Source organism: Sabethes cyaneus, chromosome 1 (genome assembly GCF_943734655.1).
Source record: "Sabethes cyaneus chromosome 1, idSabCyanKW18_F2, whole genome shotgun sequence".
NCBI lineage: Eukaryota > Metazoa > Arthropoda > Insecta > Diptera > Culicidae > Sabethes > Sabethes cyaneus.
The window spans coordinates 116558366-116585808 of NC_071353.1; the positions used below are offsets into that span (position 1 = coordinate 116558366).

At 40.4% G+C, this 27443-nt stretch overlaps 1 protein-coding gene across 1 annotated transcript; it reads right to left on the bottom strand.

The window, feature by feature from the left end:
- Nucleotides 1-896: 896 nt before the first annotated feature.
- Nucleotides 897-26612, bottom strand: LOC128733121 (N-terminal kinase-like protein). Its single transcript, XM_053826739.1, has 11 exons — nt 26021-26612; nt 17071-17621; nt 16930-17008; nt 16648-16869; nt 16425-16580; nt 16083-16347; nt 15846-16010; nt 15518-15663; nt 15178-15312; nt 14776-15112; nt 897-9132 (listed from the first exon to the last, which is right to left on the bottom strand). Exons 1-11 carry the CDS (start codon nt 26399-26401, stop codon nt 8972-8974), a joined length of 2598 nt encoding a protein of 865 aa, XP_053682714.1. The 5' UTR covers nt 26402-26612; the 3' UTR covers nt 897-8971.
- Between the last annotated feature and the right edge of the window lie 831 nt (nt 26613-27443).

Consider the following 27443-nt stretch of genomic DNA (forward strand, 5'->3'; position numbering starts at 1 on the left):
CGTTTTTTTTTTCTTCTTTGTTTTACCTCCAGCTTAATTGTCGAGATACAAAATGCGAATTCAGTTCTTTCAATCAACAATTATGTTTTAATTTCGTGCTTTTTTTTGTTTCTTTGTTTGTTTGTCTAGAACGATTTTTCGATTTCCCGTTTTTGCTGCGAGCTGTGTCGCATGATTTAGTATGGCCTTCCAAGTCCAAGATTTGGTCACTCGTTAGGTAGAGCTTAAACTTGGGACAGTTGTATTCTATTTTTGTTTCAAGATCAAATAACTTTTATGGGGGAAAGATGTTTTACCTGTTTACTTACTTTACATATATTCAAATATTACAAAAAGATTTTTTACTGTCAATTCGATTACCTTTTAAAGTGTAGTCTATTCTTTTTTTCTTTTTTTTTAAGTGTAACGTTAAATATAAAAAGGCAATTTTATCCCCCCACGTAACGTTTTCCACGCAGTTTCGTTTTAATATCAAACAGATCGAGATAGCTTGCATTCTCGCAATAAGCTACGATAGTGAAAGCGATTGATGACTAGTTGATTGGTAGGTTGGCTTGGCAGGGAATTAACGAAGACGATAGTAGTTTTTGAAACGGTGGTTCTAGAATTGATGAAGGGACGGTAGGGGAAAGTAATGAAAAGTTTTTGAAAATGGATGGGAAAGATTGGAAAGGTGAGGATAGGGAGGGGGGCTTATTGGTAGCTACGCTTAACAAGTTGTCGTTGTGACTCCTACCTTTTGTCCAATGCTGGAAGGTGCGTGGGTCCGGATATAATATAACCGTGCACCTTCCAGCATTGGACAAAAAGTAGGAGTCACAACGACAACTTGTTAAGCGCAACTACTAAAAACCCCTCCTCCCCCCCCCTCATCTTTCCACTCTTTCCCCCCCCCATTTTTAAAAACTTTTCATACCTTTCCCTTACCGTCCCTTCATCAATTGTAGAACCACCGTTTCAAAAAATATTAATATATGTTTGACCGCATTTCAAGGTCAAAACCAAAAAAAACACGAGGTTTGGTCTATCGAAGACGATAGGTTTTTAAGCTTTCCTTAAATATGTAGGTAAGCAAATAATTTTTTAAAACATCGATTCATGAAAACATCGAAATCAAATTTCGGTAATAAAAACGACTCAAAGGAAGGTAATGGTGTAAAATGAAAATCTGAAAATGTAAAAGTAATTAGGTTTTAAACGCTTAGAACTAGATTTTAACATCAACCGATCAGAAGTTACCAATTTATTCGCAATTTGCGAATCGCAAGGAAGAAAAGTATTTCAATCGTTAATCGTTAAAAATTGATTATAAGAGTGAGAAAGTGTAAATTCTCCGTGATTTCTCCATAATTTCTCAACTTCCCAAACACATACGACAGATGTATATGAGCCAGATACTGTGAAACAATCTTCATACGTGTAAATGGAATGATATGCAAGAGAGCAAACAAAACAAGTATAACGCGTTGCTTTCGATATCGTGCTTTGGCCGTTGCAGCTCGGCGATAGTTCGTCAAACGATATGGTTCCTAGGCGGTCGTGGTTGCAGACCGAAAATAAGGAAGCAGACAGAACGGCAAGTTTCTGATAACTATCATTCTGGACAAGATTATGCATAAAGAGTTAATTGGATTCTGGTAAAGCCCAATCTATCAACGACGGCTTTTGTTATTGCCACTAATATTTTATATTGAAGTTTCAAATTTTTCTCTAATTTTTTTTAGTACAGCTCGTTTATGCAACAGAGCAAATACTTAGGGAATGAGATTTCGATTTTGGCACTGGAAAAGCATTCGTTTTTGGTAACACAATATAGTTTACCGGCTAAAATAAATGAGGTTAAAAAAGTTAATAAAGGTAGAACACAAGCCTCCTTGTTTTTTTTATTTTCATGCATCGCCAGCCCTACGATGCCGACAATATGCAGACAAAAATACTATTGAACAGAGAAAAAATTAAATGCCGAGGATTGAAAAACGGCGAGGGAAGCGGAGAATAACTTCATGCCCGACAGCGATTCTCTGAACGGAGGTCATTCGGTTTCGTCGAAGATCCTGAGTTCATTGTTCGCTCCTCTTCTCCAGGTATGTCTGATTCGGCTCCGCATATGTTCCAGAATCTCTATTTCTATCGTGCGTAGATGACATCAACGGTGGAATTCTGAACTGGAGATCTAAGTGGTACCCTACCAAGCCCGAATGATATATGGCCGGCATTGTTTAACGGAGAACTGCAGTTCTTGTGTCGTCTCCGTCGCTACTGTCGCTACGCATCGGGACTTACAGCCGTCGCCGGATTTCATGTTTGAATTGACAATTTAAGTGTTGGTAGGTAGAGTGATCTGATTTGTGCGCCAAATGTGGCAAGGTGCACCTGGCCTTCTTAATCCCTGTATATATATCAGCGTTGATACAACAATCTGGCTAACCTCGGGAGTTCGGCATCGTGGCACTGCAGAAAATCTATCGCATAGGCGATAAGGTGTGGAGGATCCGTGGCGGTCACCAGACAACAAGATCGTCATCAGGGATATGAACGCCCAGGTCGGCAGAGAAGCAATGTATAGACCGGTGATCGGGCCCCATAGCCTGCATACCGACACGAACGATAACGGTCAGCGATGCATCAACTTTGATGCTTCCCAAGGCCTGCCGATCAGAAGCACTTTCTTTCCCCGCAAGAGTATCCACAAAGCCACCTGGAGATCAAGGGGATGGATTGTCCTGTATGTTATTAAATATCGCTATTGAAGATGTGATCCGGCGAGCGGGCATCGAAACGAGAGGAACGATCTTCTACAAGAGTGGCCAGCTCCTAGCCTTCGCTGACGACCTCGACATCGTTACTAAAAACCTTGAGACGGCGGAGGCAATCTACGCCAGACTAAAAACGGAGACTAGGAGTTCGGATCAATGCGTTGAAAACGAAATATATGGTAGGAAGAGGCTCCAGAGAAAGCAATGTTTGCCTCCTACGGATAGTGACTATTGATGGTGATGAACTGGAAGTGGTTGATGAGTTCGTATATTTGGGATCTCTGGTCATCGCCGACAATAATACGAGTAAGGAGATCCAACGACGTATTCAAGCTGGAAATCGAGCCTACTTTTTCCTTCGCAAGACGCTTCGATCTAGGAGCACACGCCGCCACACAAAGCTGACGATGTACAAAACGCCAATCAGACCGGTAGTCATCTACGGACTTTAGACAGTAACTTTGCTTACGGAAGACATACGTGCACTAGCCGTATTTGAACGAAAGGTGTTGCGGACTATTTTTGGCGGAGTATAAACGGAAAGTGGAGAGTGGCGGATGCGTATGAACCATGAGCAGCAGGCACTACTTAGGGCGATCTAAGGCTCTATAATTAGTAAGTAAGATGCCGTAGTAGCTTTATTCTTTTCATGCATCCAATTAACTGTACAGTTAGTCAGTAACTGGCCAGTTCTCTCTTTTAGCGACAACTTGGCGTTCATCCTAGATCCTAGACAACTTGACATTCATGAGATGACGAGAAAAATCGTACAACAATTGGAGATCACCATTGGTGGTAGCATTTTCTTTTTTTTTTTTTGACCAGGAAGTTAGTCAAGGAGCTCTTGTTCCGCTTGCAAGATTGTTCGATCGTCTTGGTTCATATTCACTAACTCTACGCGGCGACCATTCTCCAGGTTTCCTCCTAAATCAGTTTTCTCCGCCCACTGTCCACTTTACTGAAGTCTTCATCGCTAGCCCCTCTAAGTTATACATCAACCTTTGCTCCGCAAAACGTATTGAAATGATGATTCCTTTTCGGTGATTTATTTCTAATCGCATAATTACATATTACAGATCGTGGCAATATGATAATTGGTCTCGGAGTTATTCCGGTGTTCCTTGATGGACCGTGATATGGCTTTTTAAAATAATTTAGTAAATTTTGAAGTATTTTGATTATTTCAGATGAAACATCGACTACGGCTATTTCAGTTAGTTTGCTACAGTTGCAAGCTACAGCTCTGGACCCACTTAGCTATACGATTTGTTTATTTGTAAAAAAAATCATCGGACACAAGGTGGTCTTCATGATATAAACACATATGACAGTAAATACATACAATAGAAGAATTACAAATTTATCGTCTACGAGAGAGTCCTCGTTGAAAATTATTAGGCGTCATGTTGAAATCGAACCAACCGTAGAGTTCGTTGAACCGCATTGCCATAAATCGGATAGGGTCGTACAGTCCGTAGTTTGCATTCCGTCCCTGCAGGTGCAGGAAATACCTAATTCTGAGGGGTCGTTCAGGAGCATACAGACTCAGTTGACTCAGAAGAGCGGGGCTGTCAATATCTTCTAATAGCAATCTAGCCAGCAACGTGGCTTGAGCGTTGGCACGTCTTCTTTCAAGAGTCTCCAAGTTAAGCAGACGGCAGCGTTCCTCATATGGCGGAAGGTTTCTGGGATCGCGCCATGAAAGACTGCGCAAAGCATACCGTAGAAATTTTTTCTGCACTGCTTCGATTCTAGTGATCCAAATTTCTTGATATGGACACCAGATCACTGATCCGAATTCCAAAACAGACCTTACAAGTGCATAGTACAAAGGTCGAAAACAGTACGGGTCACGGAACTCCTTGGCGATTTTAAAAATAAATCCAAGTTGCTTATTGGCTCTGGAGATAATGCCGTTGTAGTGTATACGGAAGGTTAGTGCGCTATCCAGGACAACACCAAGATCACGAATGTGATAGATGCGTTGTAACAAATGTCCTACCATGTTGTAGCTAAAAGCTATGGGCTTATTTTTACGATGAAAGGAGATGGCGAAGCACTTTGAGATGCTGACGGTAAGTAAAAGCATCATTCCACAGAGGGGGGACATGATTGAAGTAGATGATGAAGACCAAAGGTCCGAGATAGCCGCCTTGGAGGAATCCAGAGTAAGCAGTGAAAGACAAAACCGTCGATGTTGATTTCTAGATACGGATCAAACTTAGTTTTATGCTGAGCTTCAGTAATGTAATCTAACACCCCGGAATAATTAAAAAAAATGATATAAAAAACGCAAAAAACTGAATAAAGCTGCGCGCACTAATTGCTTCACTCGGATAACGTGTTTACTGCAATCAAGGTCGTTCATGAAAAACCTATCCCGGTTAACACGAAAATGATAATTTCAAACGACAAAATGCACGAGTCGATCTGTCAAACTTTGTATATAATTAATTATTTTGTTACCTTATTGGGGTAGTACCAACCAATATTGAAAAACGGATTCGCCATCATGTTATTATGGTGGCTTTTAAAGCTAAATTTTGACTATCTAGCCCAAGAAAATCTTTCACTCTTTCGCGACGCTGACCTGAATTTACAATCTGGATGACATCTTGCGGAAAGACATCCGAAGTTTAAATCAAGACGCAATCGCAAATTCACAAATTCCTAGTATATCAAAGGCACAATCCTATTGATGGAAAGTAATCAGCTTCCCGACAGAATGTGTGTCCCATTAACGTAAAAAATATGGACTATTTTGTATTTGATTCAAACCTTCTTTCTTCCTTTCGCAAGCAATTCTGTTCAAGAATTGTTGAAATTTTTTTAGGAATTATAATAGTTACTTTGCGAGAGCACACTTCTCTAGAACTTAGGGAACCCAAATCTATAACGCCACATTTCTTTAAAGAGAAAATTGCTGCTCTGGTAAAACGATCCCACTGACAGCAAATTCCGATGCCGATCGATCCGATGCCGGGCGCCATCCTACAGCTGCCATTGTTTTTCGCAGCTCTTGATTCTCAGCAAAATATTTATGATCAATTTTTTATTTGGTTACCGAACCATCAATGTTAAAAGTAAAAGCAGCTTAGCTTAGGTCCCGTTTTTCACTTTTATACACAAAACTTTTGATTTTAAAGATAATTTTCTGGTAAAAAAAGTAATACAACAACACGTCAAAAAACATTTTCAGACCTTCGAGTGCACAATTAATAATTTGATGTCACATAATGATTGTATAACAATTCCCCGAAAACTATTTCCCAGAAAATAAAACACCGAAGCTTTTTTCCTAGAAAACCAACCCCCAGAAAGCACCAATAACCAGGAAACCATTGACCAGAAAGCATTAATCCCCAGAAAATTAATACCCAGAAAGTACTAATTTCCAGAATACTATTCTCCAGAAGGAACTTATTGCCAGAATGCTATTTTTCAGAAACAATTATATATTACTGGAGACGAAATCCGCGAAATAACAGTTACCGTAAGCGCGCCTAATTCTGCGCACCACGCATTTCAGTTAAAACTTTCCAACTTCCGATGAATTTTTGTCTTAATTAACGCAAAATATGTATACATTTAGTTCTTAATTAGAGAATATTTCAATTTTTATTTAATATATGCGATCCGAGCAATCGGGAGCAAGGTGAACGACTTTAACCTTCTTAGTAATGATGGTTTCCAATATAAAAGAAAAAAACTTTCTCGGATCATACCGCATGTTGGGCTATTGCATAATACTTTTCTGAATAATTTGGTTTTGTTTCCTGATTTCCTAAGTTAATTCTTTTAAATAAATAAACGCTCCACTTATTTTTAACTTTGGGTTGCTCGTTAAATATTTTTATAGATATTGGTTCTTTCTTGCCAATAGCTTTCTGGCAAGTAGTACTTTGGGGCCATCCATATACCACGTGGACAGCTTAGAGGGGGGTAGGGGGTATGTGAATGTCCACGCTTGTCCACGGAAGGGGGGGAGGGGGTATAGAAAATGTCCACGTGGACAAGCGACATTTTTTGCAATAAATAGAATTTCAATTTGTGCCTTTTGAATTAATTGAAATTAGGTCACGACGTGTATTGTACTTTGCCTTACAATCAAATACACCTCGCCACGAAAAAGAAAATGCATTGACAGCTTATTTGAAAAATAACTTCTTAAAATTTCTTGAACCACAACGGAGAGGTCTTGTGATGTACTAAAGTCAGTGACCAAGCCAGGGTACTCTGGTTGGACAGGGGTTGAAGCAGATGAATCTTCAAGCAAAGGTCAAGCTGAAACAGGCTTTCCTGTAGTCCATCATTTTTTTGCAGTGGACAAGATTAGCATGGATAGAAGAACTAGATCTAGTTAACATGCCTAGTTTAGCACGCTTTTTTCTTAATTTTTTTAAATTACAGAATAACGCAAATGAAAACAGAATTGAGCATAGAATTTCACATAAGAAAAAAAATGTCCACGTGGACAAACAATGGAGGGGGGTGGGGGTTGAGTCGATGTCCACGCTTGTCCACGGAGGGGGAGGGGGGTGTTAAAATTGGCATTTTCGGCTTTCTGGGAATCGGTTTTCTGGAATTTGATACTTTCTGGGAATTGGTTCTCTGAAATTTAGTATTTTCTGGGCATTGGTTTTCTGGAGAATGATTCTGTCTGGGGAATATCCTTCAATATTTTATTTTCTGGTGTTTAGTTTTCTTGAGAAAGTCGGACAACCCACATAATTGTTGAGCGATTGAATTGGCGAAAACTTGCATGTAATTACGAATTGCACCAGCATAAGTATAAGCTCTCTGAACTTCGACATGAACAGCAATAAATTCTGGAAGCAGAAATGGATTGTAGAAGTAGAAAACGCTTTCTACAGATAAGTTCAAGTTTGTGATAAACTAACGCCAGAGCTCTGTTCTCCAATGTTCGCACTAGTTTCCTAAATCTTTCTTCATTTTTCTCTTTGACAGACTAGTACGGGTGTGTAAAGGTGATTTAAAATCTATTAAGGTGCAGCTGATTTTAATAAGTTTTTCTCACTAGCTATTGGTAATTAAGATTTTGACCTATCTAGAGGATTTTTCTATCGTCTTTCTTGCATTCTAAACTTTACGACCATAATCGTTTAAATTCAAAATCGCACAGACTGATGTGACTCTGTCGACAGAGTTTAAATTTTTTTGTAGATTCTCTTTTTACCAATAATGTTTATTCATTTTCTTTCTCGGGACATTGAATGCATCACTTGTTCGCTAATTAATACGTTCAATTTGATTGGAAAACTGTCACGTCATTTAAAAATATATCTTGTCACGGTTATAAATGCTTTCTTTAATAAAAAAAACATTAATACTTTGCATACACGCTGCATAGACGATCTCTGATATATTACTAGATTGTATGAAAACTTTACGCCATTTTTACTGCGTTCCACTTTCGGGATTTGAACTCTTTTTATTCAACAAATCACACCCACAGCTATTGTACAGCACACTCGTGGACTTAATGGCTACGATTATACTGACGCTAACAGTCTTTTTTCCGGAAGAGATTCGAACATGAAACGACCAGCCTTTTTTAAACGCTAAATTCCTCAATAAACTGAAATGTAAATTAATGTGTTTTGATCTTATCAGGTACTACATTCAAAAAATTAAATTGATTTTGATTATCTACCACTTGTAATACTTGAAACAGACAACGTGATATTCAGTTGACCGCAACGTACTATTAATTAACGAACATGTGTTACATACAAATGTCTTCCATATTGCACCCACGGCTGATATTGGCATTTTACTTTACCGTTGATTATGAATAACTTTCTAAATTTGTTTAATTCTCTATTTAAAGCTAATTATAAGGTGATGACAATGCCCTCCGATGGGAGTGAATACAACTTTAGCGACACTCTGTACAAACCCTGTTATACTTCCGTACGACGTACCTGCCCATTCTGTGTGCGTGCGGAACGTCCATTGTAAAAAAGAATTTCAAGTTGCTTCCAAAAGGCGGATTGATTTCGAGTTAGTCAATTAATGGATTCGCACAATCATCGCAGAATGATCGGAACGACCAGCTCTTAATTGCCAGACAAAATTTTTCACAACAGTTTATATTCGTAACAAATGCTATTACCATTTCTGGAGCAAGAAACTTGTATCTCACGCGCTTATTCTTCATGTACCTGTTCTTCGTCACCACCAGCTTCGTTTACTCAGTCAAGCTGAATCTTTTTAGCACCCAGCTTCATCGGTCCACCGCTTGAATTGCCGGCACCAGCAGCGGTCCTGGCTGCACGTCGCGCCTCAAGTTCACGTTGGCGTTGCATTTTCTTCTCCTCGCGCTTTCGTCGAGCTTCGTCCAGCTTAGGATTTCCTGCAATTGGCATATTGCATAAAAATTAATGAACAACATATGATTGTAAATTTAGTTTCGTTCGATTGAATTCCGGGAATCTGATTTAAAGCATAAAAAAAATATTTTTTGTAATTTTGTTCTACAATGGATATGGAATTTTAATTAAAGTAAGTTTTGTATTTACAAATACATTTACTGCGTTTCAACGAAAAAACCCTGAATCTTCCGGAGCTGTTCGGAATGAAAATCCTGAACCCTACCGTATAATGCTGTAATAATGTGTGCCTTTTTATAACGATATCCAAGAAACGAAGAAGACTACTTTGACTTTGACTACTTTGGACAGCTCTATGTCTTCTACGAGAAAGTAAACCATTTTCGAAAAAGCTACACATCGAAACCTGGCATACTTCGTACAGACGAAGAGCGAGGCCTGGTTACAAACGATCGCAAGGTGATCGACAGATGGACGCAGTTCTTCGACAAGAATAACTGAAGGAGACGAAAGGGTAGATAGCCTGGATGTGCCGACGAACGATAGAAACTTCCCGGCTCTTGGTCTCAAAGAGATTCGACGACAAATCGAGTTGCTGAAAATGAAAAGAACCACTGGAAAGGATTGACAGAAATCTGCAAACATGGCAATGAACTACTAGTAACGGCACTTCATTGGATGAATTCTAGGATTTGGGAAAAGGACAAACTACAGGATAAACGGACATTGCCTCTGATGTTAACGGTATCGAGAAGCACATTAACTCAGCTCTTACCAACGCCAACCAATTCTTTACAACCAGGAACGATTCACATTTTGCTTGGGGTTTACAACCAACCTGGGCTTGTTTGGAAAGACACTCACTTGACTTGATATACGCTGTTCCAGATCCCACTGAATCGAATTTCTATAGACCAAGTATAACGCTACTGGATGGTATGTCTTTATTAAATATGCTACACATGTGTGCAGTTACTAATTGTGGGAACCGAGTTCTTGACCTTGTTTTCGACGATAAAAACTCTTCATTGAACTGCAAAGTCTCGGAAGCACTTGTACCGTTAGTAAATATTGACGTATATCATTCTTCTTTACTGGCCAAGGACTAAATCCTTAAGGTTTCTAGTCATTCGTAAAAGGAAAACGAAAAGAGAATGGACTTCCAGCTAACATATTTCTTGATAATGAACATTCAAGTACAAGAAGCGATATATCTAATCTGTTTGCAAAACACTTCTCCCGTGTGTTCAAAGTTGCTTGCTCGTTAGACGTCGAGATCGCTCTCCATTCAATGTGCTGAACATTGGTAACATAATTTTTTCCGATGATGAAATTATTGCCGCGATCGGTAAGCTGAAGTGCTCATATGGACCTGACGGAATTCCTCTGCTTTCTGTTAAGAATAATTTTCAATAAATCGTTATCGTTGGCTGTGTTCCTGGTATGTTAAAAAAAATCTGTGATGTTTCTCAACTCTCAGTCCTCAAAAAGGGCGATAAGCAGAGCATTCCTTCTCTGTGCGCTACGTCCAAACTTTTCGAAATATTAATAGGAAAAATTATATTACAAGAAGCTAAATCCTATATATCCAGCAATATGGCTTCTTCCCTGGTAGATCGACTTCGACAACTACTAATTTGGCTCAATTTACCTCACACTGTTAACAGGAAACTAGCAGTCATTAACTTCCACGTCTGAATATTCGGAAACACACCTGAAGGTATCTAAATGGAGTCTTCCAGATCGATCATGTCCTGATTGACGGTCGATGTACGGTCAGTTCGAGGACCAAATATCGGTTTTGTTCTGACCATTATATCATCGTGTGCAAGATTCCCGCAAGGTTGTCGATCGCAGCGAGGGCTCGCACCGAGAGGACGTTGCGTTTCATCGGTTGACGGCAGATGGCGTGGCAGCGGAATACGCCAGAAAACTCGAACAAGCAGGAAGAAAGGGAAGAAGACCTAAGTGGGCTGTGGAGTATCCTTCATAGTGTCATCGAAACAACTCGTAGGCACCACACCTGAAAGACAACGTAACAGCTAGTTTGTTGACGAATTCGAGAGAGTGACAGATGGGAAAATCCAGGCTAGGAGTCATTTGCTCCCCGCGGTTACACGTCAAAAATCTAGAGTAGCGAAAATAAAAACCCACCGTCTGAGAAACGCGAGTACGAGGAGCACTTCACAGAGTTTCTACAAAACGGTTAACAGTGGCATTTTTGCCATGTGTATGATCTTAAAAACCTAAAATTAAATAAAAAGAAAACTTATCCAATTTAACAGACACTGAGGAAGCCTGCAAGTCGTAGGCGAAATACGTATCTGTCGTGAATAAAATATACATAGCAGAATTAAATTGGATAAGTTTTCTTTTTATTTAATTTTAGGTTTCGTATTCTACAAAGACGCTCCAAAAACTTCAGTCATGTGTATGATGTCCAATGGTAGTGCTGGCAATCTTTTTACAGACAAAACGGCCGGCGGTAGCAGCCAGGTGGAAGGAATACTTGAAGACGTTGTTGAATGGAGAGTAAAAAACCTGCAGATTAGCAGAACCACGATGAGAATTGTAAGCGATGCCCAAGCTGTGGAGCCACCAACACATGAAGAGGTTAAGCAGGCAATCAGTGAACTGAAAAACAGTAAGGTTGCTAGGAAGAACGGTATCCCGGCTGAACAGGAGCGAGGGGCTGTATGAAGCAATCCACTGGATCATTATCAGGATTGTCAGGAAGGAAGAACACATGCCGGAGGAGTAGTTGGATGACCTCATTTTCAAAAAAAGGACATCGACTCGAGTGTAAAAACTACCGTGGCATTACATTGTTTAATTCTGCCTATATAGAACTTTCCCGTATTTTGTTCTGTAGACTGAGACCGTTAGCGGAGTCCTTCGGCAGTGAGTACCAAGCTGGTTTTCGTGAGGGTCGATCCACGACGGATCAGATGTTTACCCTACAAGTACCGAGAGAACAGCTTGTCGACTCACCATCTGTTTGTGAACTTTAAGGCGGCGTACGATTCAGTCCAACGAGATGAGCTGTGGCAGATAATGCTAGAATATGGTTCATGCGACGCCGGATGGGTCAATGTCGTGCGTCAGAATAGCGGGTGAGATTTCAGTCGTTTTCGTGACGTTGAATGGACCGAAGCAAGAAGATGAACTCTCTAACCTGCTATTCAACATTGCCTTGGACATTGCCAATACGAAGAGCAAACGTGCAAAGTAACGGGATTATCATCACGAAATCTCACATGCTATTTGGTTTTGCGGGTGATGTCGATATCATCGGAATCAATCGTTAAGCAGTGAAAGAGGCTTTTTAAAAGGAAAGCAGTGAGATTGGACCTTACTAATAACACCGCTAGAACGAAGTACATGGTTGCTAGCAAAGAACGCGGGAGTCCAAATGGTGTTGGTGGGGCTGAATGGAGAACGATGTGAAATAGTGGAGAAATTCAGATACCTTGGTACACTCGTGCCATGTGACAATAATGTAAGCCACGAAGTGAAACGATGAATTCTAGCCGCAAGTCGGGCTTTCTACGGATTATGTAGCCAGCTAAAGTCCCGTAGCTTGTAAATTCGCACAATGCGGTGGCCCAGTACGACATGAATCATGGACGCTAAAAGAAACTGACCGACAAGAGCTTGAGCGTAAAATTCTGTGATCACTACTTGGTGGAAAAATAAAAAACGGAGTATGGCGCAGACGCATGCAGCGGGCTGGGTACGGGGCTAGAATGCCCGACGAAATAGTAGCCAAAATTATTTTCAGCAGAGAACCAGGAAAATGCCGTAGACTTTGGGGTAGATCCCACACCCGAGGACGACGTACTGCAGTCCATTACCGACAGTACTGGAGGACCATAATTCGTTCTGCGCAGGATCGATGACGAACCGTCGCCTATAAAGTACAGTAAGTAAAACGACGAATTGCAGTCGCTAATCGGTCTTACGCGTATACGCGCAACTCGTGCAGGAAAGTTTGTGATATGAGTCACTAGCACAACAAACTGATGTGACAAAGGAGAATATTTCTGCCATCTATTTAGCGCCTGATGATAGTCCAAGGTTAGTGGACGGAAACATCGCGTGTAAAAAAAGGATTTCAATGTTATCGTTTCACCGAAAATAATCAACAAAACTTATAGGTGAATAATTAAGTTACGGTGACCAAACTCCAAAAGAAGAGCTGTGATAGTTGTGTAAGTTCCTTTAAGTTTATGATCGCCGAGACCTTAAAATTATTTCATGAAATTAAAATAAGCTTAGACCTGAGTGTTGTTCAATGCAAACAAAATCTGAGAAAAAATATGAAAGCAACGACTTAAAAAGTTTTATAACTGATCATTGGATTCCTCAGAAGAAGAAGAGACAGGAAGTATGATTAGAAAACCAAGAGCATTTACATTACAACGCAAAATAACAAAATGTAATATAGAGTAAATTGGTTCTGTCAATCTCGCTTTTTTGTATCTGATACAAGCGCCTACCACTCTGTCGATAAAGAAGGGTCCAGTCTTAGAAAGACGTTTAAGTCTAAGGCTTTGCTTTACAAGCCCTGACAGGGGGCCATGTTTTCGTAGTAAGAATCGTATTAAGCGAAAACTCAAACTAATAATGCCAGACTGCAGTCAAGACAAAGATCAGTAACGTAGTTGCATCTCATTGAGTAACATAGCTTCAGAGGTACATTTGGTGTTTTGGTCATACATTCTGGTTATCGCCGTTATAGTATAGCAAAAAAAATTATCGAATTGTTTTGTCGAAATTATAGAAAATTAGGTTGGATACTTCCGATACGCTCTTAATTAGATGCGAGGCGACGCTCGCGGGCTAGAGGTAGTAGTAGGTACATAAACAAGCTTCAGATAGAGGGGTAACGTGCCTATGGCTAGATTGTACCTGCCAAGGGCTAACCCTTAAGGAGCGCCAAAAAGGAGATGAAGCTCCGCAAAGCAAGTGTTAAGTTAAAATTTAATTTTTTTTTGTATTTTATGTCTCCGCCAAAAGCACCAGAATATTACGACGACTTAGGACTGTAGGGCCCTGATATATAAATCGCCTATGGTAATGTGGTTTAGCGGAAAATGTTCGATAAGAAAAACTCTATGTTATGTTATGTTTAAAAAAACAACCAACAAAGTAGATAAGCTAGAAAGGAAAATCTGTAATTTGCAGCGAACAAATAACGGAACAGCATAAGTAATTTGAAAAAACGAGTAGGAAAGTGCTTTTAAAAAGGTAACACACTCACTATGTTCTGATTCGGCTCTCTTTGGTCGTAGTTCAGTTCATGGTGTTTCTATTGAAAAACTGTCCCCTTCGATGAAGACAACTTATGAACTCTGTTAACGTCAACCGATCGGGTGAAGGAAAATATGTGCAAGCGGTATCATGGTTAGGGACGAAAGAAAATCACACAGAACGTATAAGATAGACAGGCGTGAATATTCGACAGCTTATGATGATTACAAATGAAACCTAATTGCCAATTTGGTTGATACCTTGATGAGTAATTATCAATTATCCAGCAACCACTCTATATGTTGAAACACCCATCGTTTGAAAATGCACAATTCTGTTTGCTAGATTTTGTCTATTCATAGAAAGTGGGACTGGTAATGTAACATAGGATAAGACATGCAATAATATCAAACCTGTGCTGGGTTCGTCGATCGGTTCGAAGTCCCCATCAGTCCAGCCGTCTCCACTCGCATTATTCCAATTCAGATTGGAATTGTTGGTCGTGTTGTTGATAATATTAGTCATATTTTTAAGTGCAAGCATTTTGCTTGGACTGCTGGTGTTGTGGTGGTTGGGTAGATTGTTATTGGCATTGTTGATATTAGCTGTGGGAACTGAAGTAGACGTGGAAGCTGTGTTGCTCGAATTCGTTGACGATGCGGTCGCCGGTGACGATTGATTGTGTTGCTGCGATTGCTTCTGTTGCGTTCGATTCAATTCGTCTTCGTCGTTTTCATCTAGATCTTCATTCTAAAATATATAATCGCAATGGTGAATGATGTCGGTTGACGATTTAACACAAAGGGCTAGCTTACCGGTTCTTCTTCTAGGCTACCCCAATCTTCGTTATCCCATCCGTCCCTGGTCTCATGCATGGAACCGACCATATTAAGACTTGCGGTCAGAGGATTCGATGTGCCGGCCATCGGGCTGCTAGGGTCTTGCGAAGTCTGAAAGTAAATGAATGTTGATTTAATTTACCTGCTCAAAACTCAAAGTAACCAGTTTTATGATTGAAATCTCTTTCTCGGAGACAGTTTTATAGTAAACTTTTTACAAATAGTCCGCACATAACAAGTTTTCACTACTATACGGACTGCTAATCGCCAGATGAAACTTAGGGTAGAAAAAAAAAACTCTAAAAACAACACTCACGTCCATTTCACCCCAATTTTCTTGTTCCCAATTGTCTGGCCCGTAGTCACTGGCTGATGCCGAAGTGTCTGCGCTCTCATGCTCCAACGAAGTCATGGACGTAACACTACTAGTTGTCGTTGAGATACTACTACTCGAAGGTTGCTCTGCAATAGATAAAAAAATGCAAATTTGGTTCAACATAAAGTATCTTTACAAACGAACGGTGTGAACTAAAACAGCAATAGCTAGCTAATAACTTCAAAACTTAATAAAAAAAAACTAGTAGCAATATCTATGTTTAATTGAATGATATGAAAAAATGACGTTCTAGCGTACGCCTACATACCCAGCGAAGCAGGTTTACTCAAATTTTTACCGGTTAATGGGGGTCGGGGGCGTGCTGTATCGCTTTGACTACGATAAAATTTGGCTGTTACCGCGGTTACGGCCCATCCAGCCCATGTGGCTGCCGCATTACCCAGCGACGGCGTTGCCGTGTGAACATCGGCCTCTAAAAGGTAAATTACAACAGTACAGTGACAAAATCTCTAGCTTATCTAACGGTAAGTCTTCAATCACAAACCCATGCTTTCTCGCAAACTTGGATCTTCGCTGACTTTCTCTAATTTGCCCAGGAAGCCACGTATCGTTTTAAATGCAGGATCTCGTACTGTTTTCTCGGGGTCAGCTGTCAACGGACAGAGGGCTGGCAGTATACGATTTGCGACCTCAGCTAGTAGGAAATACTGCTGAGTGGCAGCCAATGCTAGGATCCCGGCAACTCTTGCTGGAGGAAACGGATCCCGCATGGCTCGTATAAATGCAGACACTAGAACGCGTTGTCGAACCTGTCCAAATTAAAGGGTAAATTATCCAGTAACATGTAGCCCTAAAATAAGTGAATAGTTAACTGAAGTTAACTTACTTGAGGATGAAGATGTGGTGCAATTTTTCCCAAACAAACTGTTGTATTAGTACGGATTCCTCCCTGATCGTCACGAGATTGCAATCGTGCAAAATGCCGCAGGACTTCAACGTTTAAATTGTTATAGTTCAGTTTGGGTGCTAAGTGTATGATTGACTAGAAAGAATCGAAAAAAATCCCCTAAAACATCCAACAGGGAAAATACAACAAACCACCGCCATACCTTCACGGTTTGTTCCCGTATCGTTGGGTTAGTGTCCAGAAACCCGTGAGCAATTTGGGGAAATATTTGATCGTTAACTACCCCCGTCTGAAGGTGATTGATAAACAGTTCTAGCTGTTGAAGTAATCGAGACCGCGTAACCCGATCAGTCGAAGCAAAAAGTTTAACAACGCATGGCACTATTCGTTTTTGATATTCCGTTTCGTCAAGCAGCCTTCCAAGCTGAATCGGGAGAACGTTATTATAAGAACCGTGCCTACTGATACATTTAATTCAACATACCTTGAACATAGGTGCAAGTACCGCCGAACCTGCATCACCATATTCATAGGCCGTAATGAGTTGTGGCAGAATTTTATTCCTAAGATAAATATTAAGGTAACTATAATATTAAACTTTTCACGTTTATAACAATGACATTACTTGCACACATTGTCGGGAAAAATATCCAATTGAGGCGTTAATCCGCTGAAGAATCGGTTCTTTTCCGTCTTGTCCTTTATCTGGATCTCTTCTAGGAAGAGCAATGTATCGACTAAATCATTTTTGAAAAATCCGCCAGGCTTGCGGCATTTTGTTATCACATCTGCAGGATTGGGTCGGTTTGCCGGGGAAGCGCCAACTAGCTCACAATACAGTGGTGTTAACGATTTTGGAATGGAAGTCAGCTCTTTTAGATTGGCGCGCGTTTTCAAAGGACCGTTGAACGATTCCCATACCAGACAACCGAGGCCCCACATATCGGTGGAACATTTGGTTGCAGTTTTCAGCTTGTTTGTGTCGTTTTTCTCTGGCGGGTCGTAAATTTCCAGCGCCGGTGGTATTTTGATGGGTGGTGCCGCTGAGAGATCTGTGGAAGAAACGTACTCCAATCCGCCAAGTTTCCATTCTCCGCTGCCATTCACGAACACCGACCAGGCAGACACATTATTGTGACGTAGATTTCCGTCATTGTTGAGAAACGATAATGCTCGCTAGAAAATAGAATTTTTGTATTAAGAAATATATTCATTAGCCTCTTGATAATTGAGAGAGTGATAAATAATTAAAACCATCAAATAAATTCAATACCGATTGATAGTTGAGGTGTTACAGTACAGTAGTAGAATTGGGCATACTTTTGTAGTCATAATTTGTATATTATTCACAGTAATTGTAATAAACAACGGGTAAAATGGGCACAGTGTTATTACTTTCGAATCTTTCATTTGTTTTTAAATTAAACCCCATTTATGAATTATATAGGTCTGCGAAATGCAACATTTGGCTGAACGTAATCTACAATCTTTCTGAATTGAGTACTGCATTATTTTTGCCATATATGCTAGAAAAGGCCTTTAATCTTTGTTATATAAATTAAACGTTTGGAGTCAGGCTTATTATTAGTTAATAAAAAATTGAACGTTTGTTTACTAACGGTAAAGTTACAACGCAAATACAAAAAATAATGCAGTACTTAATGCAGAAAGATGTAGTTTACACACAGAGAACAGATTAACAGGCTCGAAGGAAGTAATCGAATTTTTGTGTGTAAAATATGTTGTAAAAAATCAGAGGGGTTGTGTACAAGACACAACCGCATATATAGGTGACGCAGGACTACGTAAGTCTCTTTGTAGGGATAGTAGCATGTATCCATGGTTGTAATCATTCGATTCTTCATACATTTATCATTCGATTCTTCAAACATTTATCAAAGTAGTAACATTGCATACGTTCAATCCTCAAAAGATTTCAAAGTTGTTTCTATGTGCGTTTGGAAACAATTTAACAAAATCAAGAACACAAACTATTGCTTTCCTGCTACCTTACAGAAATTAAAGATTGTTTTTATTACCCATGGTTCCCCACGTTGAAGGGATTTTAGTAATATCATATTACCAATTCAATCCTATTTTATCAACAGCACATCTTTTTACTACACTTCTAATGAAACGGCAAGCATGCGTATTCATACAGTCATTTTACAAGCGAACACTACAGCTGTTGCACATTTTTCCAACACAGATATCAAATTCGCCTAAGTTTAATCGTCTCGCAGTAAAGAATTTGTGGTCTGTTGGGATTGGGACAACGGATTTTTGTTATTTTTTCTGGCACACTTCCCTAACACAGACATCCAATAGGACTAGGTTTGATCGCGTTCATGAAAAATATGTTGGCACGAGGGGGCTTTGTCACTCTTTCTGGCGTACTTCCCAACCAAGGACATCAAAATGGTCTAGGTTTAATCGCGGTGTTAAGAAATCTTGCTGAAATGAAGAAACTTCGTCACTTGTTTTGGCTTACTTTCCAAGCACAGATATCAAATTTGTATAGCTTTAGATCATCGTAAAGAATCTTTCAACCAATCACGAAGCGAGAATTTTGGTAAAACATAGGTTCATTATTTTCAATTTTTCAATAGTTCAACATCAAGAATCCATACTTTTCTTCATTTGGGTCAATTCTTAGATGATTTTCCAATCTATTAATGTAAGAATATTGAAAATCGTTCGGGAAACCACTAAGCTATTAGCGTTCAAAACCTGACCACTTTTCGAGAAAGATTTTTTGGAATGACACCCTATACCAGCTACCTTCCTGAAAGACGTAGTACTAAGATCGTCATAAAATAGACCGTGCCAATTCAAAAATGGACGCAAGAAAACTGCGGTAATTCAAAGTCGTCGAAGAAACCGCTCAAATTTGAAAATCGCTGAAAAACCCGCGTTAATTCGAAAAATAATGTGAATTAAATGTCAAAAATCATCATAAAAAACCGCGTTAAATCAAAAATCGTCATAAAAACCGCCTCAATTTAAACATCGTCATTAAAAAACCGCGTCAATTCAAAAATCGTAAAGAAAAACGTGTAAAACGAGACTTAAGTGTATATAAGCACCGGTTGTATGAGATTAGCCTGTACATTCGAAAATTTTCTTGTAAAACCAGTGATTACAAAAATTAATGTAATGGCAATGGTACTAACCAAACATAATTTGTTAATTTATATCAAAAATTATTATGTACTTGCAAGATTTACGGTGGCTCGAAAACCTCGTGACAAACTTGAATTTATTATACCTGAAAATAAAAATCAGGCACAATGAAACGAGTCAATATAGTCCCTAAGTTGATAAGCATTTCCTCCTATCACCGCTAATATGCAGAGATATAGCGCCCTACATGCTTATTTTCACCTTCACAGATAATTGTGATAAAAAATTAATATTTTAATGTGAACTGCCTCCGAAAAAAATCTAGTGAATATTAGTATTTCCAAAACATTGCCACAAAGACGATTATGCGATACGAATCTTGTTTGAATAAATTTATCCATACAAAATTGCATTTCTAAATCAACAGGGGAAGAAGAAACGGGAACGTCTCGTACCAACCGCTTCTGATTACTATTGATAATTGTATTTTCGTTGGGAGTATTTGGCTAATAAAAGTTAAGTATTACTTAACTTCCGGAAAAATTCTTATGCTATATATCCGAAACCAAGTTTCCAAATTGTCCAGCAAGTTTTGCAAGGAAGTTTGACGTGATGAACAATTTTTATTATTTTTTCCGAATTCAATGGACAAAAATCTATCCACCTTTTCGCGCGCTTTATGGCGGCTAGTGGGTACACTTTTCGAAAATGTTTATTTGCTTTAGGCAACTCCGCTCACGTAGGCTTGATAATTCTACAACAACAATCAAGGGTGGAAATGTTAACTTGACGTGAATACAGTTGCCAAAGGCTTGAGCGCTTGCGTCGACAAACACGTACAATTCCAAGTTATTGAAGCTCGCTGGATCATATCCCGGAAAGTAGCATCTAGGAATACGCAATTCGTCCATTTTCTTGAGAACCACCAACCACTCCATCTAACGGGAGGCAATCTCTACTGAAATGCTGCTGTCCCAATGCGCCAAACTTCTTGAATGAGAATTTCCCGTGGACGACGAAAGACGCTATTAGTCCCAGAGGGTCATAAATGCTCATAACCAGTCGCATCATTTCCCTTTTCGTAGGGATCCTAGTTCCGTCTAACAGAGTACGAACCTTTTCGCAGAATTGCAAAGTGAATGCGAAAACGTCCTCTCCTTGATCCCACGCCATTCCCAACACTCGCTCAAATCCAACCGCCTTTTCCGGAAACATGGCTTTCGACAGTTGCTGGTTCACTTCTCCCAATTTTTCTAGACCACTTTTCTCGCTCGACATCCAATTGCGGATATGGAATCTTGCCCGTCTGTACACCTCAATCACCTCCTTCGCCACTTCTACTGCTTCTTCTGTCGTGTCAAAGCTGTCTACGTAATCGTCCACGTAATGCCTTTGCTTCACTTCGGCCGCACCTCGTGGAAGCTCCGCCTCATGTTCTGTCGCGTTCAAGTCCTTAATAAACTGGGAATGTGCTGGTAAGCAAGCTGCTCCGAATATTGCCACATCCGATACCATAGTACTCATCGGAAGCTCTGGGGAATCTCTGTATGAAAATACCAAAACCCTGCGATTGGGTTCGCGGATAGAATTGTAAAAACATTTCCTTAATGTCAGCTGCCACCGTTATTTGACGCTCTCGGTAGGGAAACATCACAGACAATAATGGCGTTAGGAGATCCGGCCCTTTAAGTAGCATGGAGTTTAACGATATGCCATCTACTTTCGCCGCTGCATCTCAGATTACTCGAATGTTCCCCGGTTTTTTCATTAACAACGACTCTGATCGGCAAGTACCACGTGCGATGCAAATCGAATCCATCAATTTCTTCTGCCGTTCTTTCGTGTATATAACGCTGAGCTTTGAAATTCGCTGTTTGCTGACGAACGCTTTCATAAAGCTTTGGGTTTCTTGCTAAACGCTTCTCCAGGCATCTGAAACGTCGTTCCGCCATCGGTCGGCTGTTTGAAAATTCAATGTAGTTATACTTCCAGAGAAGGCCTGTCTCGAAACTCTCTTCATTTACTCGTCGCAAAGTAGCCTCCAGAATATTATATGCACGTTGTTCTTCTGTAATTTTCACTGTTGCTGTGAGCTACACCCAAACTTTCGATATCGAAAAAGCGTTGGATGTATCCGTGAAGATCAGCGTTAGTTGGCTCCGCATGTACGTAAACATATACAGGACTTACTTGTGGTTTCTGAAGACTCCCACACTCTGCCCATCCGATTCTAGTCTTTGTCGCAATCGACTCATAATTTGCCTTTCCGCAACTGCAATGTAGCTAGTAAATGCCAATTATTTTGTCCGATCAGAATACCTGGTATAGCGCAAATAAAACTTTTCACCGGTAACTTGCTGAGATGTGTAAATCAAGCAGCAAGCTTTCTGTAGACAGAAATCTGTTGCGGTAAACCAAAGTTTTCGACTGTGTACACTTCGGACGCCCCCAGTCCATTCGAAATTCAACGTTTCTACCTCCCCGCGAGCTCCAATAGCATTGGCAATCGACTTGTCTAAAAGTGTCACTGACGACCCGTCGTCCAGAAATGCGTAGGTGTTAACATGCTTATTTTCATGTAACTGGTAGGATGCGGAAAAGTGTGTACGACGATGATTGACGATGAACAGCTACTACCGCGTTACTTGTCTTTGATGCCTCTGGTGGATCGAAATGGAGTAAACGGTGGTGTCGCTTGGGGCAATCGTTGATGTCACAAATTTCCCCTTTGCATGACCACCGTGTATGCGAGATGATATAACGAGCACAAAGTTTATTTATCTTCACAGACTTCCATCTACCGTCCAAGTTCAACGCTTTAAATGATCCATAGTTTTCCACTTGGTGACTGTCTATGTTACAGACTGTACACAATTTGCCACTGTTAATCACGAAACCACTTTCTCTCAGCTTTCCGGTGCTAGCAATTGATTTATCTTCTACACCCCGTCGATGCATTTTCGATTGATCCGTAGCTACTGGAATACTGGAAAGCTGTGCTACCCCACTCACCGCAGAAGATACTTTCGCCTTAATAACATTTTAATCGACCACCGGAACTTGTTCTTGGTAGAGTACCCAACTAAACTTTACCGTTGCTGGTAACTTATCGACCAGCTTCTGTAGTAGGGTAGGATTTGCCAGATACTTTTCCAGCCCAACTGCCTGAAGGTGTCCACACAGATTTTGAACTACCAGTCCAAAACTGACAAGCGTGTTCAGCCGGTCGAGTTTCGGCGAAAGAGTTGCCCGAACCGTGGCAATCATATTGTTGACGATTTGTTCCGGACGGCCATATAGCTGTTGCAAAGTGGACACAACTTGAGGCACTGTAGACGGATGGAGTAAGAAGCTGCTTAATGAATCTTTTGCACTACCTTTCAGGCTACGCTGCAAGCGCAAAAAGTTTTCAAAATCAGTATACTCGAACGCTTCAGTTGAATGTTGGTAACTGCTTATAAATAGTGGCCAATCAACCCCGGAGAAAATTGGAAGCTCCCTAGTTAACCTGTCTAGCAGCTAATTGTTGAGGGGATAGTCCGAAGTGACCGCTAGCATATGCTGGAAGAGCTTGGGTATGCAGCTGAGGGTATTCGCTTGCCACGGAAGGAAAGTAGTAAATTTTAATATTTTTAAGTTTTTTTATTACTTTACTTCGAAAGTATATTTATTTTAGAAAATCAAATAAATTCGATAGCATATAACTTTAGTTTAGAATTAATTTAATTTAGAATTCCTGTTTATACAAATTCGCATATCATTCACTTTGACACTTCAAGCATCATCATCATCATCATCATCACCAAGTATCCCATTTGCCAGTGTCAGTAGACCGTTGGGCAATGATAGTGACTCTCGTTGAGGGCACTAGGGTTGGACATTATAAGGGGCTGTTGCGGCGAGCATCTACCATCGGTACACCTGGAGATCACCCAACCAGACGGAATCACAAATCGACCACGTTCTGACAGATGGTCGACACTTTTATGACATTATCGACGTCATAACGTCAGTTGATTCGGGTCACTACCTAGTAAGGATACGTCAAAAGCTATCTGTTGTGAACGCGCTAGATTAACCGGCGCCCGCCTCGGTATAATCTAGCGCGACTGGAGCAACCAGATGTCGACGAAAGCTACGTGTTATCTGTCGAAGCCGCACTGCCGGAAGAAGGTGAGCTGGATGAAGCCCCTGATGAAGGACTGTTTGAATACCGTGAAAACAGCCATTAACAGCGTAGCGGAGAACGTCCTAGGCCGTACGGCACCAAATCAACGAATACCGCAAAGGCTTTGTGCCGAGCCGAACTGTGCATCGATAAAGATGGAAGTATCTTGACTGACGACCGTGCGGTGATCGAAAGGTGGAATCACTATCCTGAATGCCGCCTACAAAATGATGTCTCAAAACATCTTCTATCGACTATCGCCAAAAACCAATAGATTTGTTGGAAGTTACCAGGCCGGCTCCATGGAGGGTCAGTCTACAATTGACTAAATCTTCACCCTGTGGCAGATCCTCCAGAAGTGCTACGAATTCCGGGTCCCCACGCATCACCTGTTCGTCGATTTCAAAGCCGCATATGATTGTAAGCCGACAAGAGCAATGGAATATTTTGGACGAAAACGGCTTTCCGGGTAAGCTTATTACTAGACTTATCATGGCTACGATGGATGGGATCAAGTGCTGTGTGAGAATCTCGCGTGGATTGTCGGACCCATTCGAATCTCGCAGGGGACTTCGACAAGGAGATGGTTTTTTCTGCCTGCTATTCAACATTGCGCTTGAAGGTGTTATAAGACGAGCGGCGATCGAAATGCGGGGTACTATTTTCAATAAATCTAGACCTGCTTTGCTGACGACATGGATGCTGGCAGAACATTTGAGGCGATGGAAGATCAGTACACCAGACTGAAACACGAAGCAGAGAAGATTGGATTGAAGATAAATGCGTGTAAAACAAAGTATATGCTGGCGGGCGGTACCGAGCGCGACAGGGCTCGCTTGAGCAGCATCGTGGTAATCGACGGAGATGAGTTTGAGGTATTCGACTAGTTCATATAGCTTGGCTCGCTGGCAACAGAGAACAACAATACCAGCCGTGAGATTAAAAGGCGTATTATCAGCGGAAGTTGGGCCTACTACGAACCCCACAAACACTTGCGGTCGAACAATCTAAGCCCCCGTACAAAGTGCACACTGTACAAAACGCTAATTAGACCGGTTGTCCTCTACGGGCACGAAACGAGGACACTGCTAGAAGAGGACCTACGAGCACTCGGAGTTTCCGAACGGCGGGTGCTAAGAACCATCTTTGGCGGAGTGCAAGAGAACGGTGTATGGAGGCGAAGAATGAACCACGAGCTCGCGCGTCTCTGCGGCGAACCCAGTATTCAGAAAGTTGTTAAAGCAGGACGGATACGTTGGGCAGGACATATTGCTAGAATGCCGGACAACTATCCTGCAAAAACGGTTTTCGCATCGAATCCGGTAGGAACAAAGAGACAAAGAGGGGCACAGCGAGCGAGATGTCAAGACCAGGTGGAGCGGGATCTGGCGACCAGCTGCCATGGACCGAAGTATAAATGGATAATGATACTGCGCAGGCTTTGTCGTAAGACGTTAGGCCAATTAAGTAAATAAGTGAGCATCATCAATAAACGATTTTTGCCAAACATGAAAAAACCGTGCCATGATAATTGTCAATAAACAGTATCGATGTGAGTGAGATAGATTTCGTTTTGAATTTAATAGAATAATTAATACTCTTAATGACTTAGATATGTTATTTAATCAAAGGAACTAAATAAACTATATAATATAAAATATTATATTTTAAAATTATAGAAAAAACAAAAACAAAAAACTAAAGACATTGCAGGTTTCAACAGATTAGCACGTTGCGCACTGTCTTTAATAGCTGTAAATTGAGTTATCTTGACCTTGTCGGTTGTCGCCTTGGAACTTATTCGACGCTATTACATTTGTTTTTTTTTTTGTAAAGTTCCGTGCTGTATCAAGGTGTCGTTCTAGATTTTTGTCTTAGTTTAGTGTTATTTCAACTATAACATGATCCCGGAATAATGAAGCGCGCCATGTAATCTTGCATATTAGAATGTTATAACTTGGGCTATCTAGAAATTTTGATCCGTTTTGTTAATTTATCTTAAAACACAAGAAATTTTTGAATGAGTCATCAACGATATAAATTAAAATATCCCTTAATTTGATTAGTTGTTTCATTATTCCCGAAAATAAAAAATCAGGTACTATAAACCTTACCAAGATGTTTCCAAGGAACGTAGGAATCTTTTTAACAATATATTTCTACCGAGGCAAACCTGTTAGACATAGGCAATAAGCACTCAAATTTTACTATTTCACATACTTGTAATGAAATTTAGATAATTTACTGATTTTAGATTGAAATTCCATTGAAAGAACCAGCTTACCGTTATTTGAAAGATGCCCCAAGCTAAGGATAATTCTTTCTGAGGGCCCTCTCCAGCTAATTTGTCAAAGTACGTTCCCAGTGGTTCCACTTGTTCGGTAGCCACGTATAGCACTTTGTCAGTTTCGAGACTGTCAAGAAACTGCAGAATACTGGGATGGCGCAGTGTTTTTAATCTTTTCACTGCTGCCTTGGCCAGCTCCAACTTAACATCCGTTCCGTTTTTGATATCATACACAAACACAGACACTTCGTCATTACTAGCTCCTTTCCGTTTTCCACGATGCAGCGACCAGATGCTACGTGAGTCAAACTGCTGCACAGGCTCTCCTATTTCGTAAGGAAAATCCTTAGTGGAGTCTCTTGAAAAGAATGACCACATCTTGCTACACTGAATCAGCGGGCTTCCAAGCAAATTTTTTTGCTAATGCGCTATCGTATGCAAAAACTTTGACCGATTTAGATGAAACAGATAAAGGACTTTCCGTTTTTGTTTTCTCGCTGATGCAAAATGTTAACAATCACAAATTTTCGTTCTAAATTTTTCTTTATACTTTTTTTGCAGATTAAAAGGGAGATTAAATTAAATTTTGACGTTTATACCGTTTGTTGTCACCATACGACACGCTTATAAAAACTCAATCATCTGATGCGGGTTTTCGGTTTGCACAACACAGAGACCAAAGGGTTTTCCAATAGCGGTGATTACAATGCACCACTGCCAAAAATTACTTCTGATTACACGTGATTATTATTGTCAAGATTATTGTGATTATTTTCTAAAATTTTTCTTTCACCAGTTTATAATTATGTGCCTAAGAGTTGTGCGCAGCTCTGTTCTGGTTGTGCGCAGTCAAATATCTCTTCCTTCCAATTCCTCTTCGGCTGGTCTGCGAAAACTGAACAATGTTTACATGTTTCCAGCACTCAACCCAGCAAACAATCGTAGTGGCACAGAACAGAAGTGGAAGTCCGAACGATTTGGCGATCAAAACTGGTAACAGAGTCTTTTTTGTTTTTATTTTTCTTTGGAAAGGTTTTCGCATAGAAGCAAATAACAGCAATATAAGCAGAACGCTCGCTGCCAATCGCATATCAGCTTTCACATGCTTCCGTGTGCATTCGTATGATGCGTTCGTGTGTTTTCGTGAAAAAAAGTGACTCGCTACCGCCCGCTTAGGCGCGTTCGGCAGAAATCGAACAAAAATCTGGCAGCGAAAAACTTTTTCTGCCAGACATTCTGCCGGATTTCTGACCGCCGTCACCCGTGAAAACTAGCAGAAATGACACATCCGATTCGGACAGAAATTTCGCCTCACGGTTTTCCTGCCGGATTTCTGTTCGATTTTTGCCAGAGGTTTCAAATAAAAACTGATTTTGTACCGATTCAGCTTTCCCTCCTTTTTAGAGGGTAACAGCAGCGG